This window comes from Aquarana catesbeiana, linkage group LG04, assembly GCF_042186555.1.
Source record: "Aquarana catesbeiana isolate 2022-GZ linkage group LG04, ASM4218655v1, whole genome shotgun sequence".
Lineage (NCBI taxonomy): Eukaryota > Metazoa > Chordata > Amphibia > Anura > Ranidae > Aquarana > Aquarana catesbeiana.
The window spans coordinates 678,246,638-678,268,067 of record NC_133327.1 but is presented as its reverse complement, the minus strand read 5'-3'; the positions used below and the strand labels follow the sequence as shown (position 1 = coordinate 678,268,067).

Below are 21,430 nucleotides of genomic sequence, written 5' to 3'. Positions count from 1 at the left end.
GATGGACAGTTGGATACATGGTTCGATATATCAGATGTATCTTGTCTATAAACCAAAGGCTCTGAATGGATGGTTGGATAATTGGCTCTATATTTAGGATGTATCTTGTCTATAAACCAGAGGCTCTGAATGGACAGTTGGATAAATGGTTCTATATTTAGGATGTATCTTGTCTATAAACCACAGGCTCTGGATGGACAGTTGGATAAATGGTTCTATATTTAGGATATATCTGGTCTATAAACCAGAGGCTCTAGATGGACAGTTGAATAAATGGCTCTATATTTAGGATGTATCTGTTCTGCAAACCTTTGGCACTGGATGGACAATTGGGTAATGACATGTAATTATTATCTGTTATAAGATGAGAAGACAATGTTTCACATTGTTTTTGGTTTCTTTTCTTTCTCTCACTAACTTGGTTTGTTGCACTGTGTGAAATATTGTGTGAACTAATTTCCCTTGTTTTTTCAAAATTTTAGCATATGTGGGAAGTTAATGAAGTGCAGAGAAGAGAGTGACAACAGCAAGAATAGTTGTCGGAGACACTCCCCACCTCCAGATAGTGAGGTGAGTTTTAGGCTCTGTTCCCTCCTGTTTGGAATAGAGCAGACAGACCCTTGTGCCTAGCTCCTCCCACTCAGCCGGCCCTGCCGCCTGTCAAGATATCCAAACAGCAGCTTCATCTGTTTGGATGCAGGTGCTGTTCAGTTGATAATTTTCCACCTGGCTCCTTCAATTGTTCAATCAAAGGAGGGAGCCAACAGAGCCACCCAGAAACTGAGATTTGGCCAGTTTCTGATTAAATTCGTACAGTGTATGACCAGCTTAAGTCATGTGTCATTGGGACAGAAAGTGATGGGAAATCTCCCATAGCCCATAATCATACTCTAGCCAAAAGAAAAAAGTTTTGGATCCAGTATTAGAGAAGTTTTTTTCAGTGAAATGGACGACCCCCTTTAATTGGTGCACATCTAGGATAAATTACCTGAAAAAAGCACTTTGGGATAAGGGATCACAGGTATTAATTCTGACTAGTCCACAGAGCTTACAATAATTTGTAGACAGGGTTCATTCCACACGTAGAGTACCTGCACTTTCTAAACCTTTTGTAGGAAGACAGTCTTCTCAGCGAGCTGAAGGCCACATCACAATGGCTACAGAATCTGGAACAGCTTCTATCAGAGCCTGCTGCCATGCGCAGTCCGGAGCTGGTCCGTCGGGACCTGAGGCAGGTGTCCTACCTGGAGAAACAGTTGAAGTCACGAGGCGTGGCTCTACATTCTGCAGGGAGAGCGATCCGGAGCTCCGGTTGGAGTGTGGACAAGGAGATGCAGGTCCAGGTCCGGGAGGTGGAGGAGAGGTGAGCAAGTGTTAATGTTGTACAGTTCTGAAAATGATTCAGGTACCGTATACATGTACAGTTGCCTTGATGCAGAAAAATGTGACCCTTCACTAATGCTTTGGTCATCTGAAAGTGTATCTAAAGGCCAAATATTTGGATCCTCTGTTGGGGTTCTCCTGGTTGGGAAATCAGCTGCACAGATCCATTTAAACTGCTACATCTGTTCGGTCTTCTCAGATTTGCACTAAAAATAACAATTTGGAGGAGAATATTGGTTCTAGCGCTGAAGGTTAATTTTTAGGATTCCTAGAGACAGAGGTAGCAGAGGAACTGGCTTGCTTAAAGCTCAAAGGCTAACTAAAGGCAAAACATTTTTTTTTCTTTTTCTAATCATGAATGGAGTGGAGAGACACCCTGTCAGGTTTTTATTTGTTGCCTAGATTCCCTTCTCTATTGGTCCTGTTTGCCATTATCAGTGAAGGTGTAAGAAAATCCAAATTTTGTCTTGACTTTAGAACAGTAATAGAGGAAAAGTCTTCCAATGTGGATACCCCAGGATTCCCTAACTTCCTCTAACTGCCTGCTTTGGCTATGGGATAAAAAGTAAAGGCAAATCTTCCCCCGGGGGGGGACACAGATGGCAAAAAAGACAAAACAAAAGGGGTTATAACCCTCCCTTACTGTATCCAAAATGAAAAAAAAACAATTGCATTTAGTTACATTTTAATAAAGCAATGAGCCCTGATGCCAAAAATTGTTTATTACTAGAGGGATCACCAGCAGGAGGAAGGAGGTCCTGGTTCCTCTATATAGATCTTTATACCACTAGAGGGGTCACCAGCAGGAGGAAGGAGGTCCTGATTCCTCTATATAGATCTTTATATCACTAGAGGGGTCACCAGCAGGAGGAAGGAGGTCCTGATTCCTCTATGATCTTTATATCACTAGAGGGATCACCAGCAGGAGGAAGGAGGTCCTCGTTCCTCTATATAGATCTTTATATCACTAGAGGGATCACCAGCAGGAGGAAGGAGGTCCTGGTTCCTCTATATAGATCTATATATCAAAACGTGAAAATTAAAAAAAACAATATAATAGTCCAAATCAATAATTGTGTATAAATTATTGTACGTGAACAACATAAGTGATAAGTGAACAGTCCATATATGGCACATAAAAGTGGGTTCTTATGGTATAACACCTTTTGACGACAGTGCACCTCCACCACATGAATTGTGTGCTTACCAGAAGGCAAGCTTTTAGGAGCCTACGGCTAAATACCCAGCCAGAGCCTTTATCCAAAAAGGAAGATGGTTATTCACAGCTAGTATTGGGAAGGAGCTTATATTGAGCACCAAATAGTCTGTGGAACTAAAGCATCGGCCACCAAGGAAAGAGTTCATGTGTTACCCAAAAAATATAAAGAGAGACTGCATAGTGTAAACCGTACCAAAAAGGATTTAATGGAATAAAAGGATTGCACTTACAAAGTAGAAGATAAAAGCGATCATAAAAACAGCCGGCCAGCAAGCGAACACCCATCCACTGAGTAAGTGCGATGACGTCAACCTCCCTATGCGTGTTTCCTCACAATTTGACATTGTCTAAGTGGACGGGTGTTCGCTTGCTCCTAAAAGCTTGCCTTCTGGTAAGCACGCAATTCATGTGGTGGAGGTGCACTGTCATCAAATGTGTTATACCATAAGAACCCACTTTTATGTGCCATATATGGACTGTTCACTTATCACTTATGTTGTTCATGTACAATAATTTGTACACAATTATTGATTTGGACTATTTTATTGTTTTTTTTCATATTCACGTTTTTACTCATGTTTTTTTTAGCGCTGCTACTTTGTATTATTTTTTTTTGTTTAATTTTTTTATTTATACATGTCATTCAGCGCTGTATTTTTCACTTTTTTATTAAGATCTATATATCACTAGAGAGATCACTAGCAAGAGGAAGGAGGTCCTGATTCCTCTATGTAGAGCTATATATCACTAGAGGGGTCACCAGCAGGTGAAAGGGGGTCCTGATTCCTTTATATAGATCTTTATATCACTAGAGGGGTCAGCAGCAGGTGGAAGGAGGTCCTGATTCCTTTATATAGATCTTTATATCTCTAGAGGGATCACCAGCAGGAGGGAGGAGGTCTTGATTCCCTTTACAGATCTTTAGTTATCACCAGAGGGATCACCAGTGGAAAGAAGGAGGTCTTGATTCCTCTATATAGATCTTTAGCTATTACTAGAGGGATCTCCAGCAGGGAGAAGGAGGTCCTGATTCCTCTATATAGATCCTTAGTTAAGCTGGCCAAACACATATTTTGCCATTCAGCTTTCAGCCAGATGTCGGGCAGGAGGTGGCTAACGTGGCTGCCCACTAAGCGTATTTCAGGACAGTTTATCTGGGACTGGCCAGTATTTGAACAGTATGTGGCCATCTTTGGACCTCATTTTGAATTTTGTGTCCAGTTCTGAAGACCTTGCTTACAAAAAAAGATACTGATGAGATAAAAGGGATGGGGGGATAAAAATGTACAAAGAGAGACTGCAGAAACGTATGTATAGTCTGGAAGAAAGAAAAGGGAGAGGGCATGGATGGAAATCTTTAAATACATGAGGTGTGTGAATAAGGTTCCAGAGGGCAGTATTTTCATTAAAAAAAAGACCAAGAACATGACCTCAAACTAGCAGAAGGAAAGTTCAACACTTACCGTATATACTCAAGTATAAGCCGACCCGAATATAAGCCGAGACACCTAATTTTACCACAAAAAAACTAGGAAAACTTATTGACTTGAGTATAAGCCTAGGGTGAGAAATGCGCAGCTACTTTAAGTGGAGAAGAGGGTCAACAAAGCCCATTTGCAGCCTCACTGTGCCCATTTGTATGCCTCACTGTGCCTATTGGCAGCCATAGGTCCCCCGAACTTCAAACTCGGTAGTTAAGGTTTCCTACATGCCCCCTAGCTGCAGCCAAAATTTGGGTCTCTGGACTCAAAGGGTCCCGAAAATGACATTGCTGCAGATGGACACAGTTGACCGAATTTGTGGCACTGTATCTCGGGGCTACTTGGTTCTAGGAACCCCAAATTTGGTGTGCAAACCCAGTGGAACTAGCACTACAACATATCTAAAGCTGGGGTTCCTGACACCAAGTGGCCCTGAGATACGGGGCCCCAAAGTCGCTTTGGAAAATGTCATTATCTGCTGCTGAAAAGTGCTTGACTCGAGTATAAGCCGAGGGGGGCATTTTCAGCACAAAAAATGTGCTGAAAAACTCGGCTTATACTCGAGTATATACGGTACCTTAGAAAGTATAATTTTACAGAAATAGTAGTTGATGCTTGGAACAGACTTCCAGCAGCAGTAGTATGGCAGTCAACAGTAAGTTAATTTAAACATGCTTGGAATAAACATAGCTCTATATTCAGACAATAAGGTTAAAACAACAACAAAAAATCAAAAAGGGGCCAATCTCGATGGACTGCTTGATCTTTTTCTGCTTTCACTTTTCTATGTTTCTATGCTTCTCTTTTGAGCACTGGATATCATTTATCACACACAAGTTGCCCGGTTAACACAGACCTCCAATATTCTCTTCTTCCAGGCTGCAGACGGTACAGGAGGCGCTCCGTCGCCGCACCTCCGATCTGAGAGATACGTTGGTGCTGTCGGAGTTCATGAAGGTTGTCCAGATGGAGGAGGAGAGGCGGAAGAGGAGTCTGGTGAGAGAGAAAAATATTATACTTCATCGTGTGTGTGTGTCTGACTGGTGACAACTCCATTTGAAATGGAAAGTATAGCAAGATGATAGCTGTCCTGTGTTTAGTTTTTTTCGGTTGGTACTTTTGCCGGTCCTCATCATCATGCCATGGTTGTAGAATGAGGAAATTCCCACTGCTTCCATGGTGTTAAAGTGTGTTCGGCACTGTGCTTCCACCTCTGCTATGGAAAAGTTCCTTGATGGTCCTTCTAGGACAGCATTTTGAAGAAACTTTGTAAACTGCAGTTTTCAGTGTAGAAACTGTTAGTTCTGGACACATACTGTACAAACCATTACAATTAATGCAGCTTTATTCAGTGGCGGGCCTCTGCAATATAGCAAACGCCTTGATGAAATGCATGCCCTTGGCTCCTGGGAAGTGTGATAAGACCTCATCTTCCTCCTCCCCTGCTGGCATGGCTCATGTCTTTAGCCAACCTGGGGATTGGCTAAAGGCCCCTAAATATTCAAGGCAGCCCCTAGCTTCTGCCCACTAGTTCAAGAACATTCACCAACATTCTAGAAACAGGGGGAGGCACCAGAGAGCTGTCAGAATGGGTCACCCAACCCTGGCCTCTAATAATCCTGACCCAGATTCAGTGATTCAGGTTTATTCCTGGCCAGATTTGCCTACTCTATACTAGTAGCACACACTAGAGGGTATAACATATTGTGTTATTGTACTGTGTTACCTGACATTGGGGTTGATTTACTAAAACTAGAGAGTGCAAAAACTGGTGCAGCTTTGCACGGAAACCAATCAGCTTCCAGTTTTTTTTTTTTTGTCAAACCTTAATTGAACAAGGTGAAGTTAGAAGCTGATTGGCTACCATGCACAGCTACACCAGATTTTGCACTCTCCAGTTTTAGTAAATCAACCCCACTATCCCTGCTGAACAACTGCCTTTTTTGCCTCTTCCATAGCTGCTTGGGGGACCCCCAGATCCCCCTCCAGAACCGGCAGACAGGAAGGACGTGTTCACCCCTTTGGAAGAGCTGCAGGAAGCGGTGGAAATGCTGAATGATGCAGCGAAGGAGAGAGAGCGAGCGCTGGCTGCCACCAAAGGGACGACTGACCTGGATAGGCGGGTGAGTGTCTGCCATGTGTGCTGCTTCCCCAGAGCACAGCTAATGCAGGATGTTCACTGCTCATGACCAATCAGAATAGGGCGGGATGTTGTGGGATCTGCATTCGTACAACAGAGACACTGGCACTCTCACACTGTCTCCCAACTTCAGAGTGTACATAACAGTATAAAACTGAGCCATATTTTATACTGTGGGTCAGTGGCGGCTGGTGGGCTTTTCTTCTGGGGGGGGCAGCAAACAACCAGCACTACCCCCCCCCTTCCGGGCGGCGAGGCACTGATGCACCCCCCCCGCACCAGGGGCGGCCGTGGGGGTTGGGGGCACTGTCAGCCAGCAACCCCCCAGGAGGTCCAGCACTTACTATGCGGCTGGCTGTGTCCTCCTCTCCTGCTTGTGTCCTCCTCTCCTGCTTGTGCCCTCCTCTCCTGCTGTGTCCTCCTCTCAACCTGTGTCCTCCTGGCAGTGGCAGGTCCGGGTCTGGCTCCAGCGTGTCTCCTCTTCCACAGCGCTAGGCATCCAATAGGATCGCCTGGCGCTTTGGCCAGTCAGGAAACAGGTCTCACTGACCTGCCTCCTGATTGGCGAGGACTAACTGTAGTGTGAAAATAGCGAAAACTCATTCGCTATGGTCACACAATTGGGTGGGATTGGGGCGCACTCTCTGCCTATTTTCACACCTATTAGAGCCTCTGGCTCTAATCAGGTGCTTCAAAAAAACACACCCCCGCCCACCCCCTCATAGGAATTCATGTGCCTGGCGTCCTGAAAGGGGCTGGGCACATGGATAGGGAGGGCGGCAGGGGTGTTGGGGGGCAGCGCCCACAATGCATGGGTCACCCATGCTGTGGGTGTCTTCTCTAATGCCCACCTAATCCCCCTGCCCCTTGGATCTTGTTCCCTCTCCGCTCACCCTCCTTCCATTCTAGGATCTCTAACTTACATATCCAATTTCTCTGTCTCTACTGGTCTCTTCCTTTCTCCTCCAAAACATGCACTGGTAACCCTATACCTATAAATCCCTTACTGAACCCCACCAGTCTGAGCAACTAAAAACCTGTTGTTCCTATTTCCGAATTTCTAGAATGCCTGGTCTACATCTTGTCTGAGTTGCTGCCTCAATGATAACAACTTTCTTGACCCTTGGTCTCTAAGACTCTTCTCTTTCCTAGTTCTCCTCCTATCTAAGAGCTCCATTAATGTCACCAACAACTCTATCTCCTACTTTACTCAGTTTTATCAGTTTTATTCTCTATATACCCCTCCTCCCTTGGTCAGTTGATAATCTCCCATGGCGTTTAATAACATCTCTATATATTTTCTCCTCTCCCTGTGCCCCCCTCCCCCAACTTTTCCCTTGAGATCAGTAACAGAGCCATCCGTCATGCCAGGGTGCTAGGTGTAATCCTGGACCCAAATCCAATCACTGTCCAGATTTCGCTGCCTGAACCCCAGTAGCATTTCCAAAATACACCCCTTCTTAGCCAATGAAACCACCAAACTACTAATTCACTCCACTGGTATCTCCCACTTTGACTATTACAACTCCATCCTTGTTGGCCTACACAGGGTATCCTTCTTCAGTCTGTCATGAATGCTGCTGTCAGACTCTACCTTACCATCTGCTCGGTGTCCGCCACCCCTCTCTTCCAATCCCTCCAATGGCTTCCATTCACCCAACAAATAAAATTCAAAATACTAACACCATACATATCCATCCAGAACTCCGCACCAAGCTATATCACCAACCTCATCTCAAAATATCACCCAAACCATCCTCTCCGCTCCTCCCAAGACCTCCTGATCTCGTGCTCGCCTCCAGGACCTCTCTCATCTTCTGGAACTCTCTACCCCAATCTGTCCAGCTTCACACTTAGTTGCAAGAAGCTTAATGGAGAAAAACGTTTAATGATATGTCTAACACATTTGGCTCAATTCACAGAGCTCACACACCAGGATACATTATAGGAGGAGAACCACTATGGAGAGTAAACAAAACCCATTTTTTTTGTTGCCAACATCCCAATATATTATATAGTTACAAAGAGAAAGTACCCCCGGTACTATAGGACTTTAAGGGCGAACTTTTGAAAACACAATGTTTTGAAACATGAAAAAAATTATTATTTATTAAACAACGGTGTAAAACAACACCGTACAAAAACAGTACATACTATAAATATAGTATGAGACAAGCACTTCTCCTATAGCCCCACTCGTTTCGGGAATTTCGGGGTGAATCCCTTCTTCAGGGGTATGGAGGAGATAATAGTTGGAGATGCTCTGGAATAGAGAAAACAGAATCTAGAGTCTAAGGATAAAACATGGCATATGTTGCGTCAAAATATGGGACATCACAGCCAAAAAGCATGCACATACCAGTACTATATTTGTAAAATCAGATATTTATAAATTATTCGAATGGAGCTGAACAGGTAAAAGGACACATGTCCTAGATAGAAAAAATGACCAAGTAGGTAAAGGTCCTCTGAGCTCGAGAAGTCCCTCACAAGGATCCCCAAGGTAGGTCTCTGCAGCTGACTCAAGAAATCCAACATGGAGCTTGAGCTGTAGGAAATATCAATCCTACAAACAGGGGCGTAACTAGAAATAGCAGGGCCCCATAGCAAAATGTTGTATGGGGCCCCCCTGCAAACAGCCCCCCCCCCGCTACAGCTGTCCTAGTGTCAATGCAGCGTGACCTGTGCCCCATAAAGCATGACCTGTGCCCAATGCAGCGTGACCTGTGCCCAATGCAGCGTGACCTGTGCCCCATACAATGTGACCCGTGCCCCATACAGCGTGACCTGTGCCCCATACAGCGTGACCTGTGCCCCATACAGTGTGACCTGTGCCCAATGCAGCGTGACCTGTGCCCAATGCAGCGTGACCTGTGCCCCATACAGCGTGACCTGTGCCCCATGCAGCGTGACCTGTGCCCAATGCAGCGTGACCTGTGCCCCATACAACGTGACCTGTGCCCAATGCAGCGTGACCTGTGCCCAATGCAGCGTGACCTGTGTCCAATGCAGCGTGACCTGTGCCCCATGCAGCGTGACCTGTGCCCCATGCAGCGTGACCTGTGCCCCATGCAGCATGACCTGTGCCCAATGCAGCGTGACCTGTGCCCAATGCAGCATGACCTGTGCCCAATACAGCATTGCCTGTGCCCAATACAGCCTGGTCTGCCTGTGCCCCATACAGCCTCACCTGTGCAGAGGAAGAGGCAAGCCTCCCGGATCAGCAGAGAGCTTTCATTTGAATTTCCCGTCTTCCCGGGGCTCATCGTCACATAGCCCCACCTCATGGCCTGACGCCTTTGATGACGTCACATGTCCCGCATTTGATTGGCGTTCTGTCTATCAAAGGCACCGGGCCAAGAGGTGGAGCTATATGACGTGAGCCCCGAGAACACTGGAAGTTCTAATGAAATCTATTACATCGGGCAATTCAGCTCTCTGCTGATCCGGGTGGCTTGCCTCTTCCTCTGCACAGGTGAGGCTCTATGGGGCACAGGCAGACCAGGCTGTATTGGGCACAGGCAACGCTGTATTGGGCACAGGTCACACTGCATTGGGCACAGGTCACGCTGTATTGGGCACAGGTCACGCTGTATGGAACACAGGTCATGCTGCATTGGGCACAGGTCACGCTGTATTGGGCACAGGTCACACTGCATTGGGCACAGGTCACAGCTTGCCTCTTCCTCTACTCTCTCTTCCCCTGGCTGGGAGACTGTGCCGGCGGTGCTCTCATCCTCACTGGGCCCCACTTGGCTACGGGCCCCATAGCGCCTGCATGGGTCGCTATGGTGGTAGTTACGCCCCTGCCTACAAAGACAAACAAGTTTTTTTACCAAAAATTATAATCAGAAAAAAAAAACACACCAGGATACAGACCTTTATTATCAAAAAAGTGACAGATAGTTTCAGTGAGTCTCATAAGATTTGAAATTTAAGGTTGTATGGAATAAAGATCTTTTCTTGTGTTAAAGCGTTGGGAATTGAGCCTTATGCAGATCAATAGATCCAATTTAATGCATGTTCTGTTTTAATGTTGGACAATCTTATTTCCTAAATCTAGGTATTCCCTAAGTCAGGATGTGCCGTCATGATCTCTATGTCTTTCTTCTGTAGCTCTTGGCGCTCTCCCAGATGATCCAGTCAGCCAGCGCCCTGACCCAGGAGGTGCGGAGGAAGATGGAGGAGGTGGAGCAGGATTATATGGCAGCAAAGAAGTATACAGAGCTGAGAGACCTGCAGGAGATTTCTGCACTACACCAACAAGCAGAGGTAATGGGGGTTGTGGCCTCTAGATAACATTGTCTGCGGTTCATTGTCTCGCAGTTCGTGTTCACCCTCGTTGGAGAAGGCCACATTGTGAGATGAGTCACTACTAACCATCATGACAAAATTCACAGTATCCAGGAACCCCATCTAGCTATTCCTTTATAAAGATTTCTGACCAGCTGTCATACTTAAAGAGTAACTCCACTTTCCTGGGGGGGGAGGGGGGGGATTGCAAATAAAGAAAAAATAATATAGGGTCTACAACTGCGACTCAAGTCATATTTTAATTGAATGTATTAAAAATGAACTTTCCTTTTCAATCTGCAGCCGCTGTAATTTTCTGAAAATGCAATACGGCAACCTGGAGGTCTTCTGTACACAGAATGTAAACAGAATGCCCCCCAGGAACATAATTTACTGCTGTGATTGGCTCACCAATTTTCCCAGATTTCTGCACTAAGATACAAGTTAGGTTTCAGGCATCCCCTGTAACAAAAATGCCATTTTTGGTGAGACGCTACATAACGTCTAAAGGGATGCGGGGCCAGCAGATTTCCTTATAAGAGCCCTGCAAGTGCACAGCTGATTGATAATTGTGAAACCATTCCCATTAGACTCACTTTCCCACATGAGCACAGACAAACACACAGGGATTTCTTCAGAATAACAAAAGGTAGGAATCTGCAACAAAGTTTGTTAAAATTCTTACAATGTACAGAAGATCACCCAGAGGGGAATGTTTTTTTCTCAACAAAAGTGGAGTTACCCCAGCAGTGATTAAATACCACCAAAAGAAAGCTCTTTTTGTGTGGAAAAAATTATAAAAATGTCAAATGGGTACAATTTTGCATGGCCGCGCAATTGTCATTCAAAGTGTGAGAGCGCTGAAAGATGAAAATTGGCCTGGGCAGAAAGGTGGGCAAGTGGTTAATGTGTTCATTCGTTATTTCGGGAGATTAATTATGCACTGTAAGTCATCCCTGCTAGTCAAACCCACAAAGATAAATGGAATGAGCTGATTGGACAATATCAAACTGCTTACACCATGTATTTATGGAGCTGGCTTTGTACACAGGGGCACAGCCATGGTGGAATAGAAAAGGGTCTTCACCAAACTGTTATAACAAGGTTGGAAGAGCACAGTTGTCTAAAATGCCTTTGTATGATGTAATATTAACAAGAACCTTCACTGGAAACACCTGAACTTATTCAAAGGGGGTTCACATACTTTTGGTCATATAGTCTTCATAACATTTATATTGTAGGTCCCCAATAGCTATAAAATAAAGCCACCAGATGGCACCATAAAATCATGAATTTTTACCTTCTCGCTATTAAATAAAATGTAGACGTACCAATAAATACTGTACAAAAGCCCAAAATCTAGCTTAGTAGGTACCTTGGTTATAAAAAAAAATCCTCTACCACAAACTTATAAATACTTGTACAAATTTGATTGTTGTAACCCCACAGTGTTATTATCTATCCCATATAGTTGCCTCCACACTGTTATTATCTATCTAGCAAACAGAATATTGGCATTAAAAAGGGGATCAACTCCAGAGATAAAACGATAATTCTCCCGCTCTACAAGACTCTGGTCCGGCCGCACCTGGAGTATGCTGTCCAGTTCTGGGCACCAGTCCTCAGGAAGGATGTACTGGAAATGGAGCGAGTACAAAGAAGGGCAACAAAGCTAATAAAGGGTCTGGAGGATCTTAGTTATGAGGAAAGGTTGCGAGCACTGAAGTTATTCTCTCTGGAGAAGAGACGCTTGAGAGGGGATATGATTTCAATTTATAAATACTGTACTGGTGACCCCACAATAGGGAGAAAACTTTTTCGCAGAAGAGAGTTTAATAAGACTCGTGGCCACTCATTACAATTAGAAGAAAAGAGGTTTAACCTTAAACTACGTAGAGGGTTCGTTACTGTAAGAGCGGCAAGGATGTGGAATTCCCTTCCACAGGCGGTGGTCTCAGCGGGGAGCATCGATAGCTTCAAGAAACTATTAGATAATCACCTGAATGACTGCAACATACAGGGATATATAATGTAATGCTGACACATAATCACACACATAGGTTGGACTTGATGGACGTGTGTCTTTTTTCAACCTCACCTACTATGTACTATGTAAGCTCTCAGGGTTGCACCAGATCTCCAGCCAGCTCCTCCAACCTTCATACTGAGATTATGTTAAGTTTTATATCTCTTAGCATATACTGTATGTATATTTAATACTAGTATACGTAAAGTTCTTATTACAGTTAGACAAGACACCAAACTCTTCTTCCACACAGGATACATGTTTTGGATCTCCATACCATTTATTAAAGTATGAGGCAAGTTAGGAAATAAATTAAAATGCCTTTGTATAAAGATTGTGAGTTGTTTCCCTTTGAAGTAACTATCCAACCTGTATAGTCATTGTAGGAAGCTTTACGTTATACTTGACACAGTGCCGGGTTATATGGAACATTTCCAGCGGTGGTGACTTTGACATGACAGCAGCCATTTTGTCCTCCAGGCAGAGGTGACGGGAGAGATGCAGGCAGAGGTGAGGAGGATGGAAGAGCAGAGGGGCCCGCTACAAGACCTCTGCCCCCAGAGGAGCCAGGAACTGGGGAGAAGCCTTGAGGAAACCCTGCAAGCTTGGGGCCAGCTACAGGAGGACATCCAGAAGAACCGCACCCGATTACATAGAACCTCCCAGCTGAGAGAATTCTTCCTGAGCTACCTGGGGATGATGTAAGTACTGTATTAACTGTGTGTAGATAAGACAGGTTTTGCATGATCTGACCGCAATGACATATGGCAGGCGGCCATGAAATGCCTGTAGTCCTCCAGGCCACCCATTGTTGGGTGTCACCAACTTGCTGGTAATCAGGGAACACCAGTTGCTGAGCCTTGTGAACATGCAGGCCTGGGATTCATAAACTTTGCCCATTGTATGCTGCATGAGACTCCCAGACGAAGTGTAGAATAGGCATAGTAGAGAATTGTGTGACCAGAGGCTGCAGACCATTCCAGCAAGCAAACATGAGGAGTCAGCAGAACCCGGCTGTGATGGGTTTTCAAGTAATCAGATTAAGCGGTACACCAGTTCTTCTCTGGAGTAAGGCTGGACACAGATGTCAGGAGTGGAAATACTATTTCAGCCCTTCACATTGTCTGAGGGCACAGCTTCACCCTAAACAGGAACAATAGAGTTGCATGCGGACTCCGGCTTAGACTTTGGAGGGGGAAGGTGCAGCTTCACTACCTGCCAACAGTTCTGGCTTATTGAAGAGGAAACAATGGCAAACAAAGACTACCAAAATATCCAAGAAGAGTTCCTAAGGCTTTCCCATAGAAACAAAATTGTCACCCGATCCAGGCAAAATAGGGGTGTCACCAACATGTGATGCTCTGCTTTACTCCATCATCCCCTGCAAGCAAAATCCAGACAGCACCTCACAGGGTCACTGGGAGTATACTTCCTGTAGCCAAGGATGGTTTGCGCCCGATTGGTGGTTGTAGCTAGACATGTGCAATTTGTTTAGTTCCAAACTTGTTTTTTAACGAATTTAGACAAATTTGTTAATTCGAATTTTCCCGAATATTAGGAAATTCGAAAATTAGAACATTCAAAAATTTGGGAATTCGATATTTCAGAAATTCGGAATTTCGGAAATTCGGAAATCCAAAAATAAGAATTCCAAATTTTCCGAAAATAGGAACGAAAATTCAAAAAACCAAAAATTAGAAAATCTGAAATAATAACTAACTAATAATAACTTAACTATTACTAACTATTCAATTCTAGGTATTGGAATTTCCTTTCAAATTTGGCTGTTAGTGAACGTAACAAATACGAATTTATCCGAAGTTACGAATTATCCGTAATAACGAATGCCGTATCTAAACAAATGGAATGTAACGAATTAATAATAATAAATAACAATAATAATAATAAAAACATATTATTATTTATTATTATTTTGTTCCATTTCTTTAGATGCGCCATTCTTTATTTCGGATAATTCGTAACTTCAGATAAATTTGTATTCCTTACATTTACTAACAGCCAAATTTGAAAGGAAATTCCAATACCTATAATTTAATAGTTAGTTATTATTAGTTAGTAAGTTATCATGTAGAATTTGTGGATTTTCCTTTCTTATTTTCGGATTTAAGAATTTTCAAATTTCTGGATGTTCGAACTTTCCAATTCCAAATTTTCGAATTTACGAATTTCCCAATTTTCGTATTTATGAATTTTTCCAATTTCCGAAAAAAAAACAAAAAACTAATGAAATGAAAACGAACAAATTTTTCGGCAGTGCACATGTCTAGTTGTAGCTAAGAAACAGCAAGGATCCTGTGGAGGGCGTGCTGGAATTTCTCTCTTCATTGAATATAGGAGTTCCATATCACCAAATCACAGACAGAAAACAGTGAATGGAGCACTACAGCAATGCATGTTAAAATACTGAGCCCTGAGTTCCCCGTGTGTATTTCATTGCCTCTGGCTGTAGTTATGATTTTAAAACAAACCTCTTCCCACCCACAATCTGTATATTTATGTTCCCTGGCACAATGCCCTGTGCTGAGCAGTGTTCATTTTGGCAGCAAATTTCGATTTAGTTTTGGTCTTAGTCTTTTGACTAAAATTACATTTTAGTTTTAGTCCCATTTTAGTCTTCTGCAAATGTTTTAGTTCTAGTCGTATTTGGTCAACTAAAATCTCCAGTGCATTTTAGTCGACTAAAATCATTTTAGTCTACTAAAACTCATTTTCAGTCGTCTAAAATCGAATGGGTGTAGTTAAATTGTAATGCATTATTTAAACATTTCTTTACAGTTTCCAAACTCATTATATACTGCTGGAGTGAAAAATCAAATATGTTATTATTTGTGGTATTAAGGTTTGAACTAGACATGTGCAATTCGTTTAGTTCCGAATTTGTTTTTTAGCAATTTTGACAAATTCGCAAATTTCCGAATTTTTCAATTTTCGAAATTTCGAATTTCCGAATTTGAATTTCCAATTTCGGAATTTGGGCAATTTGGAATTTCAGAAATTCTAAATTCGGAAATTCTAAATTTCGAAAATTCTAAATTCGAATATCGAAGTTCGGAAAGTGGAAAATTTCAGAGATTTGGAAATTTCTGTAATTTTTATTATTATTATTTATTATTAATTTGTTCCATTCAATTTGTTTAGATGCGGCATTCGTTATTTCGGATAATTCATAACTTCAGATAAATTTGTGTTTGTTACGTTCACAAACAGCCAAATTTGAAAGGAAATTCCAATACCTGTAATTTAATAGTTAGTTATTATTAGTTATTATTTTGAATTTTACTGATTTTCTTTCAGATTTTCGGCTTTTCGAATTTCTGAATTTCCAAATTTTCGAATTTTCAAAAATTTGGAAATTCAAAATTCAAAAATTCGAAATTCAGAAATTTGAAAATCAGAATTTTCGGATTTCCGAAATTCCGAATTCCGAATTTTCGAATTTCCGAACTTCCGAAAAAAGCAAAAAAAGGAAAACGAACACATTTTTTGTCAGTGCACATGTCTAGTTTGAACATGCACTACAGACCAGTGTTAATTTTGACGTCAAATTTAGTTTTAGTCATACTCTTTCGACTAAAATGCCACTTTAGTTTTAGTCTTACTTTAGTCATCTCTATTGTTTTAGTTTTCGTCGAATTTTAGTAGAATACTAAAATAATACTAAAATAGTATTAATTCAGTTGACGAAAATGTTTTAGTCAACGAAAATTAACACTGGTGCTAAGGAGACATTAATAAAGTTCAACCTCTCGAGAACTATGTTGTGTGGCTGCTGGCTGTCAATCCTGGCTGTCCTTCACAGCTGGGGTCCCCACAGATGATCAGGAACCAATCAGAGAGGTTTCCGATCATGTGATCATTAAGTCACTGCTGACATGTTGCTCACGTGCAGGGTGGAAGCGCCATGGATAAAAAAGGAAAGCCCTCAGCCAACAGGTGAACACTGCCACCTTCAGGCTATATTGCTCATGTGCAGGGCAATCAAATTAGATCAATTGGGAGATACAGTTGCACTAATAAATATAATAAATTAATTTAAAAATAAAGAATGTGCATTGTCAGTACATAATAAAAGCAGAGCAGGGATTTTTATTCGCACAGTGTACAAAATAAAAACATGTCCCACAAATTAGAATAGTGAAGCTTAGCCTTTCTATACCTTTTTTTACCACAAGGGAACATATAAAATAATTCTCAGCTCTTGGGGAACCCCTGCTAAAACCAATTCATTTGGGTAAGTGGAAAGAATGTTCCTTACATTGGTGATCAGTGAGAAGAATGTTCCTTACATTGGAGGTCAGTGAGAAGAATGTTCCTTACATTGGTGATCAGTGGGAAGAATGTTCCTTACATTGGTGATCAGTGGGAAGAATGCTCCTTACATTGGTGATCAGTGGGAAGAATGTTCCTTACATTGGTGATCAGTGAGAAGAATGTTCCTTACATTGGTGATCAGTGGGAAGAATGTTCCTTGAATTGGTGATGAGTGGGAAGAATGTTCCTTACATTGGTGATCAGTGGGAAGAATTTTCCTTGAATTGGTGATCAGTGGGAAGAATGTTCCTTACATTGGTGGTCAGTGGGAAGAATGTTCCTTACATTGGTGATCAATGAGAAGAATGTTCCTTACATTGGTGGTCAGTGGGAAGAATGTCCCTTACATTGGTGATCAGTGGGAAGAATGTTCCTTACATTGGTGATCAGTGGGAAGAATTTTCCTTGAATTGGTGATCAGTGGGAAGAATGTTCCTTACATTGGTGGTCAGTGGGAAGAATGTTCCTTACATTGGTGATCAGTGAGAAGAATGTTCCTTATATTGGTGATCAGTGAGAAGAATGTTCCTTACATTGGTGATCAGTGAGAAGAATGTTCCTTACATTGGTGATCAGTGGGAAGAATGTTCCTTACATTGGTGATCAGTGGGAAGAATGTTCCTTACATTGGTGGTCAGTGGGAAGAATGTCCCTTACATTGGTGATCAGTGGGAAGAATGTTCCTTACATTGGTGATCAGTGAGAAGAATGTTCCTTACATTGGTGATCAGTGAGAAGAATGTTCCTTACATTGGTGATCAGTGGGAAGAATGTTCCTTACATTGGTGATCAGTGGGAAGAATGTTCCTTACATTGGTGATCAGTGAGAAGAATGTTTCTTACATTGGTGATCAGTGAGAAGAACGCTCCTTATATTGGTGATCAGTGAGAAGAATGCTCTCTACAGTGGTGGTCAGTTGGGAGAAGAATGCCCCCTTACTGTGGTGGCCAGAATACCAAGATTACAGACAGCTTAAAAGATCATTGGTATTATGCCTCTGGCTCTGCCAAGGGAAACCAGCCTTGGAACTATGCATGATGGGGGGTCAATCATATATAGTTCAAGGAAGCTCTAGCAACCTCTGGAGGAATTCTAGGGTCCCATGGAACCCTTGTTAACAGTGGCTTACAAGCTGCCATTACACTGTCTCTTTCTGTAGACCAGGTTTCCCCAAGGTTTGAGAGTCCATCCATGATCAGACAGCTCCCACTTAAAGTTCATCAGTGGTTTCGGCACAATTAGAAAAGTTTTCCTGGAAACTACTGTTAAATAGTTCAGCAACAAATTACCAGCCTAGTTTCCCCAATGCGCTTCCCAGATGTTGTAGAATGAGCCCATGTGATCCTCTCTCTGCAGATCCTGGACGGAGGAAACCAGAGCTCAGATCCTGTCGGACAGCCCAGAGGACCGGCTCAGCCCAGCGTGGAGGGAGGGGCTGGAGAGAAGCATTGATGGCAAGATGAAAGAGTTTGAAGTGCTGGCGGGTGTCGGCTGGAAGCTGATTGGAGAAGATCGGCTTCTGACGCAGACGGTGAGTGCGGACAGTTCCTTATGTCATAGTCTTGGAAGCTGCAGTGTCACCAGGACAGAAAGTGAATGAAGGGAAATATTTAATGTGGTACACAGCTGTCCAAGCACCCCCCCCCCGTCCACACACACACACACACACTTCCTGTTGTGTCCCCACAACAGGAAGTGAAGGGAATCTCCCAAATGGACCACAACATAAAAAAATACCTCCATATTGGTTTTAACCCTTCCTTACCATATCCAAACCTAAAGAAAAATGGTTTGGGCTTTAGATTTACTTTAGATTTACTTTTTACTTTATTTAGATGCAGGAGTTAAGAGTTCTTTGCTGTTAAAGCAGGGCTTATTTGTGGGAGCGGTATGGATACTTTGCTATTATAGCAGACACTATTTGTGAGAGGGAAGGGTTCTTTGCTGTTAGAGCAGAGGTTATTTGTTAGAGGTAATTGTTCTCTGCTGTTGGAGCAGGGCTTATTTGTGGGAGGCAATGGTTCTCTGTTAGAGAATAGCTTATTTGTGGGAGGTAAGGGTTCTTTTCTGTTAGAGCTAAGCTTCTTTGTTGGAAGCCAGGGTTATCTGCTGTTAGATCTGGACTTTGGGAATAACCCTTCAAGGCTTTGTGTACTTGATGATTCCATTCAGAAGACTTTTTTTTTAACTTTTTATCATGGGTGAAAGGGTCCAGGCACAGGGTAGCAGTTTGTTTCTACTCTGTGGCGGTATAGGATATGAAGATTTTTATGTCACAGCATCATCTTGTCCGTCAATATTCGTAAGGGTGCAGTTCGAGCGCACAGTGTGCGTGATAATTTACGATATAAAAAAAAACCCCAAAAAACTATATATAATTTTTATCTTAATTTTTTTGTTTTTTGTTTTATTTTATTTTGAGTAGAAATACTCCAGGACCCTTTCGATTGGCAATCAGTGACTTTGCTGTAGTTGGTACTTTAAGGCTGCATTTCCACCTGAGCGTTTCAAAGTCGCATGTTTTTACCGCGATTTTGCTGCGTTTTTGACCACGTTTTTACCTCGATTTTGCCGCAATTTTGTTCAGGTCACCAATGTAAAAGGCAGAAAAACGCCTGTAATCTGCTCCAAAGAAGCTCATGTTCTTTTTTGAGCTTAGGGCGTTTTTCAAGCGTTTTGCTTCAGGTGACAAAACGCTCAGATGTGAACAGGTGCCATTGAAAATGAATAGGATTTTGCTTATTGGGCATTTTTTCGGCGTTTTACGAGCGTTTTATGAGCTGAGAATGCTCAGGTGTAAATGCAGTCTTAAGATCCGAAATATTTTTAATCACAGATTGATTGATTTAACCTTCTTGTTATCCCAAATGGTTAGATTTTTTTACATTTTATAACCCCTTTATCTACAGATTAAGGAGCGTCTGGAGGAGCTACAAGGGATGCTGAGCTGGGTCCTAATGAGATGGCGATGCCAGAAACACCCGAGGATAATGGGAACCAAGACTCAGAGGACCAAAGAGGCTGTAGTGCCCACCCAGGCGGTAAGTGACCAACCCCGAGAACAATTAACAGAAAATGAAAATAATTCAGATTTAGAATTTTACACATGCTGGATAAACAGTATTAGCAAGCTGGGGTTTCTAAAGTTTTATATACGGTATCTCACAAAAGTAAGTACATCCCTCACATTTTTGTAAATATTTTATTCTATCTTTTCATGTGACAACACTGAAGAAATGACACTTTACTACAATGTAAAGTAGTGAGTGTACAGCTTGTATAACAGTGTAAATTTGCTGTCCCCTCAAAATAACGCAACACACAGCCATTAATGTCTCAACAGCTGGCAACAAAAGTGAGTACACCCCTAAGTGAAAATGTCCAAATTGGGCCCAATTAGACATTTTCCCTCCCCGGTGTCATGTGACTCGTTAGTGTTACAAGGTCTCAGGTGTGAATGAATGGGGAGCAGGTGTGTTAAATTTGGTGTTATCGCTCTCACTCTATCATACTGGTCACTGGAAGTTCAACATGGCACCTCATGGCAAAGAACTCTCTGAGGATCTGAAAAAAAAAGAATTGTTGCTCTACATAAAGATGGCCTAGGCTATAAGAAGATTACCAAGACCCTGAAACTGAGCTGCAGCACGGTGGCCAAGACCATACAGCGGTAAAACAGGACAGGATCCACTCAGAACAGGCCTCACCATGCTCAAAGAAGTTGAGTGCACTTGCTCAGCGTCATATCCAGAGGTTGTCTTTGGGAAATAGACGTATGAGTGCTGCCAGCATTGCTGCAGAGGTTGAATTGGTGGATGTCAGCCTGTCAGGGCTCAGACCATACGCCACACACTGCATCAAATTGGTTTGCATGGCTGTCATCCCAGAAGGAAGCCTCTTCTAAAGATGATGCACAAGAAGCCAGCAAACAGTTTACTGAAGACAAGCAGACTAAGGACATGATTTACTTGGCTTCTATCACACGAGCTGATCTAGGAGGAGGGCGGGACTTTTCTCACAGCGCGCCAAAGTTTTCACACTCAGCTCCGAGACACACAGCGGGAGATGCCCGCAGACTGTGTAATCCAGGTAAAGGCACTGACTACAGTGAGGCTGCCATTATGGGCATGGTGAGAAGGCATTATGGCCACGATGAGACAGCATTATGGGTACGGTGAGGCTGCGATTATAGGCACGGCGAGGCTGCAATTATGGGCACGGTGAGGCTGCGATTATGGGCACAGTGAGGCTGCGATTATGGGCACGGTGAGGCTGCGACTATGGGCACAGTGAGACAGCATTATGGGCACGGTGAGGCTGCGATTATGGGCACGGTGAGGCTGCGATTATAGGCACAGCGAGGCAGCGATTATGGGTGTGGTGAGGCTGCAATTATGGGCATGCTGAGGCTGCAATTATGGGCACGGCGAGGCTGCGATTATAGGCACGGCGAGGCTGCGATTATGGGCATAGTGAGACAGCATTATGGGCACGGTGAGGCTGCGATTATAGGCACGGCGAGGCTGCGATTATGGGCACGGTGAGGCTACAATTA

The 21,430-nt window shown here is 43.0% G+C and overlaps 1 protein-coding gene across 6 annotated transcripts in view; it reads left to right on the top strand.

The window, feature by feature from the left end:
- LOC141141040 (uncharacterized) overlaps positions 1-21,430 on the top strand; it is a 100,899-nt gene that overhangs the window by 49,830 nt on the left and 29,639 nt on the right. For all 6 annotated transcript variants that reach the window (XM_073628706.1, XM_073628704.1, XM_073628707.1 and 3 more), the window contains exons 12-19: positions 483-570; positions 1,116-1,363; positions 4,962-5,079; positions 6,042-6,206; positions 10,340-10,495; positions 13,023-13,243; positions 18,232-18,406; positions 19,785-19,916. In XM_073628706.1, coding sequence (XP_073484807.1) covers positions 483-570; positions 1,116-1,363; positions 4,962-5,079; positions 6,042-6,206; positions 10,340-10,495; positions 13,023-13,243; positions 18,232-18,406; positions 19,785-19,916 — 1,303 coding nt within the window. The remainder of the gene's footprint in view (positions 1-482; positions 571-1,115; positions 1,364-4,961; positions 5,080-6,041; positions 6,207-10,339; positions 10,496-13,022; positions 13,244-18,231; positions 18,407-19,784; positions 19,917-21,430) is intronic.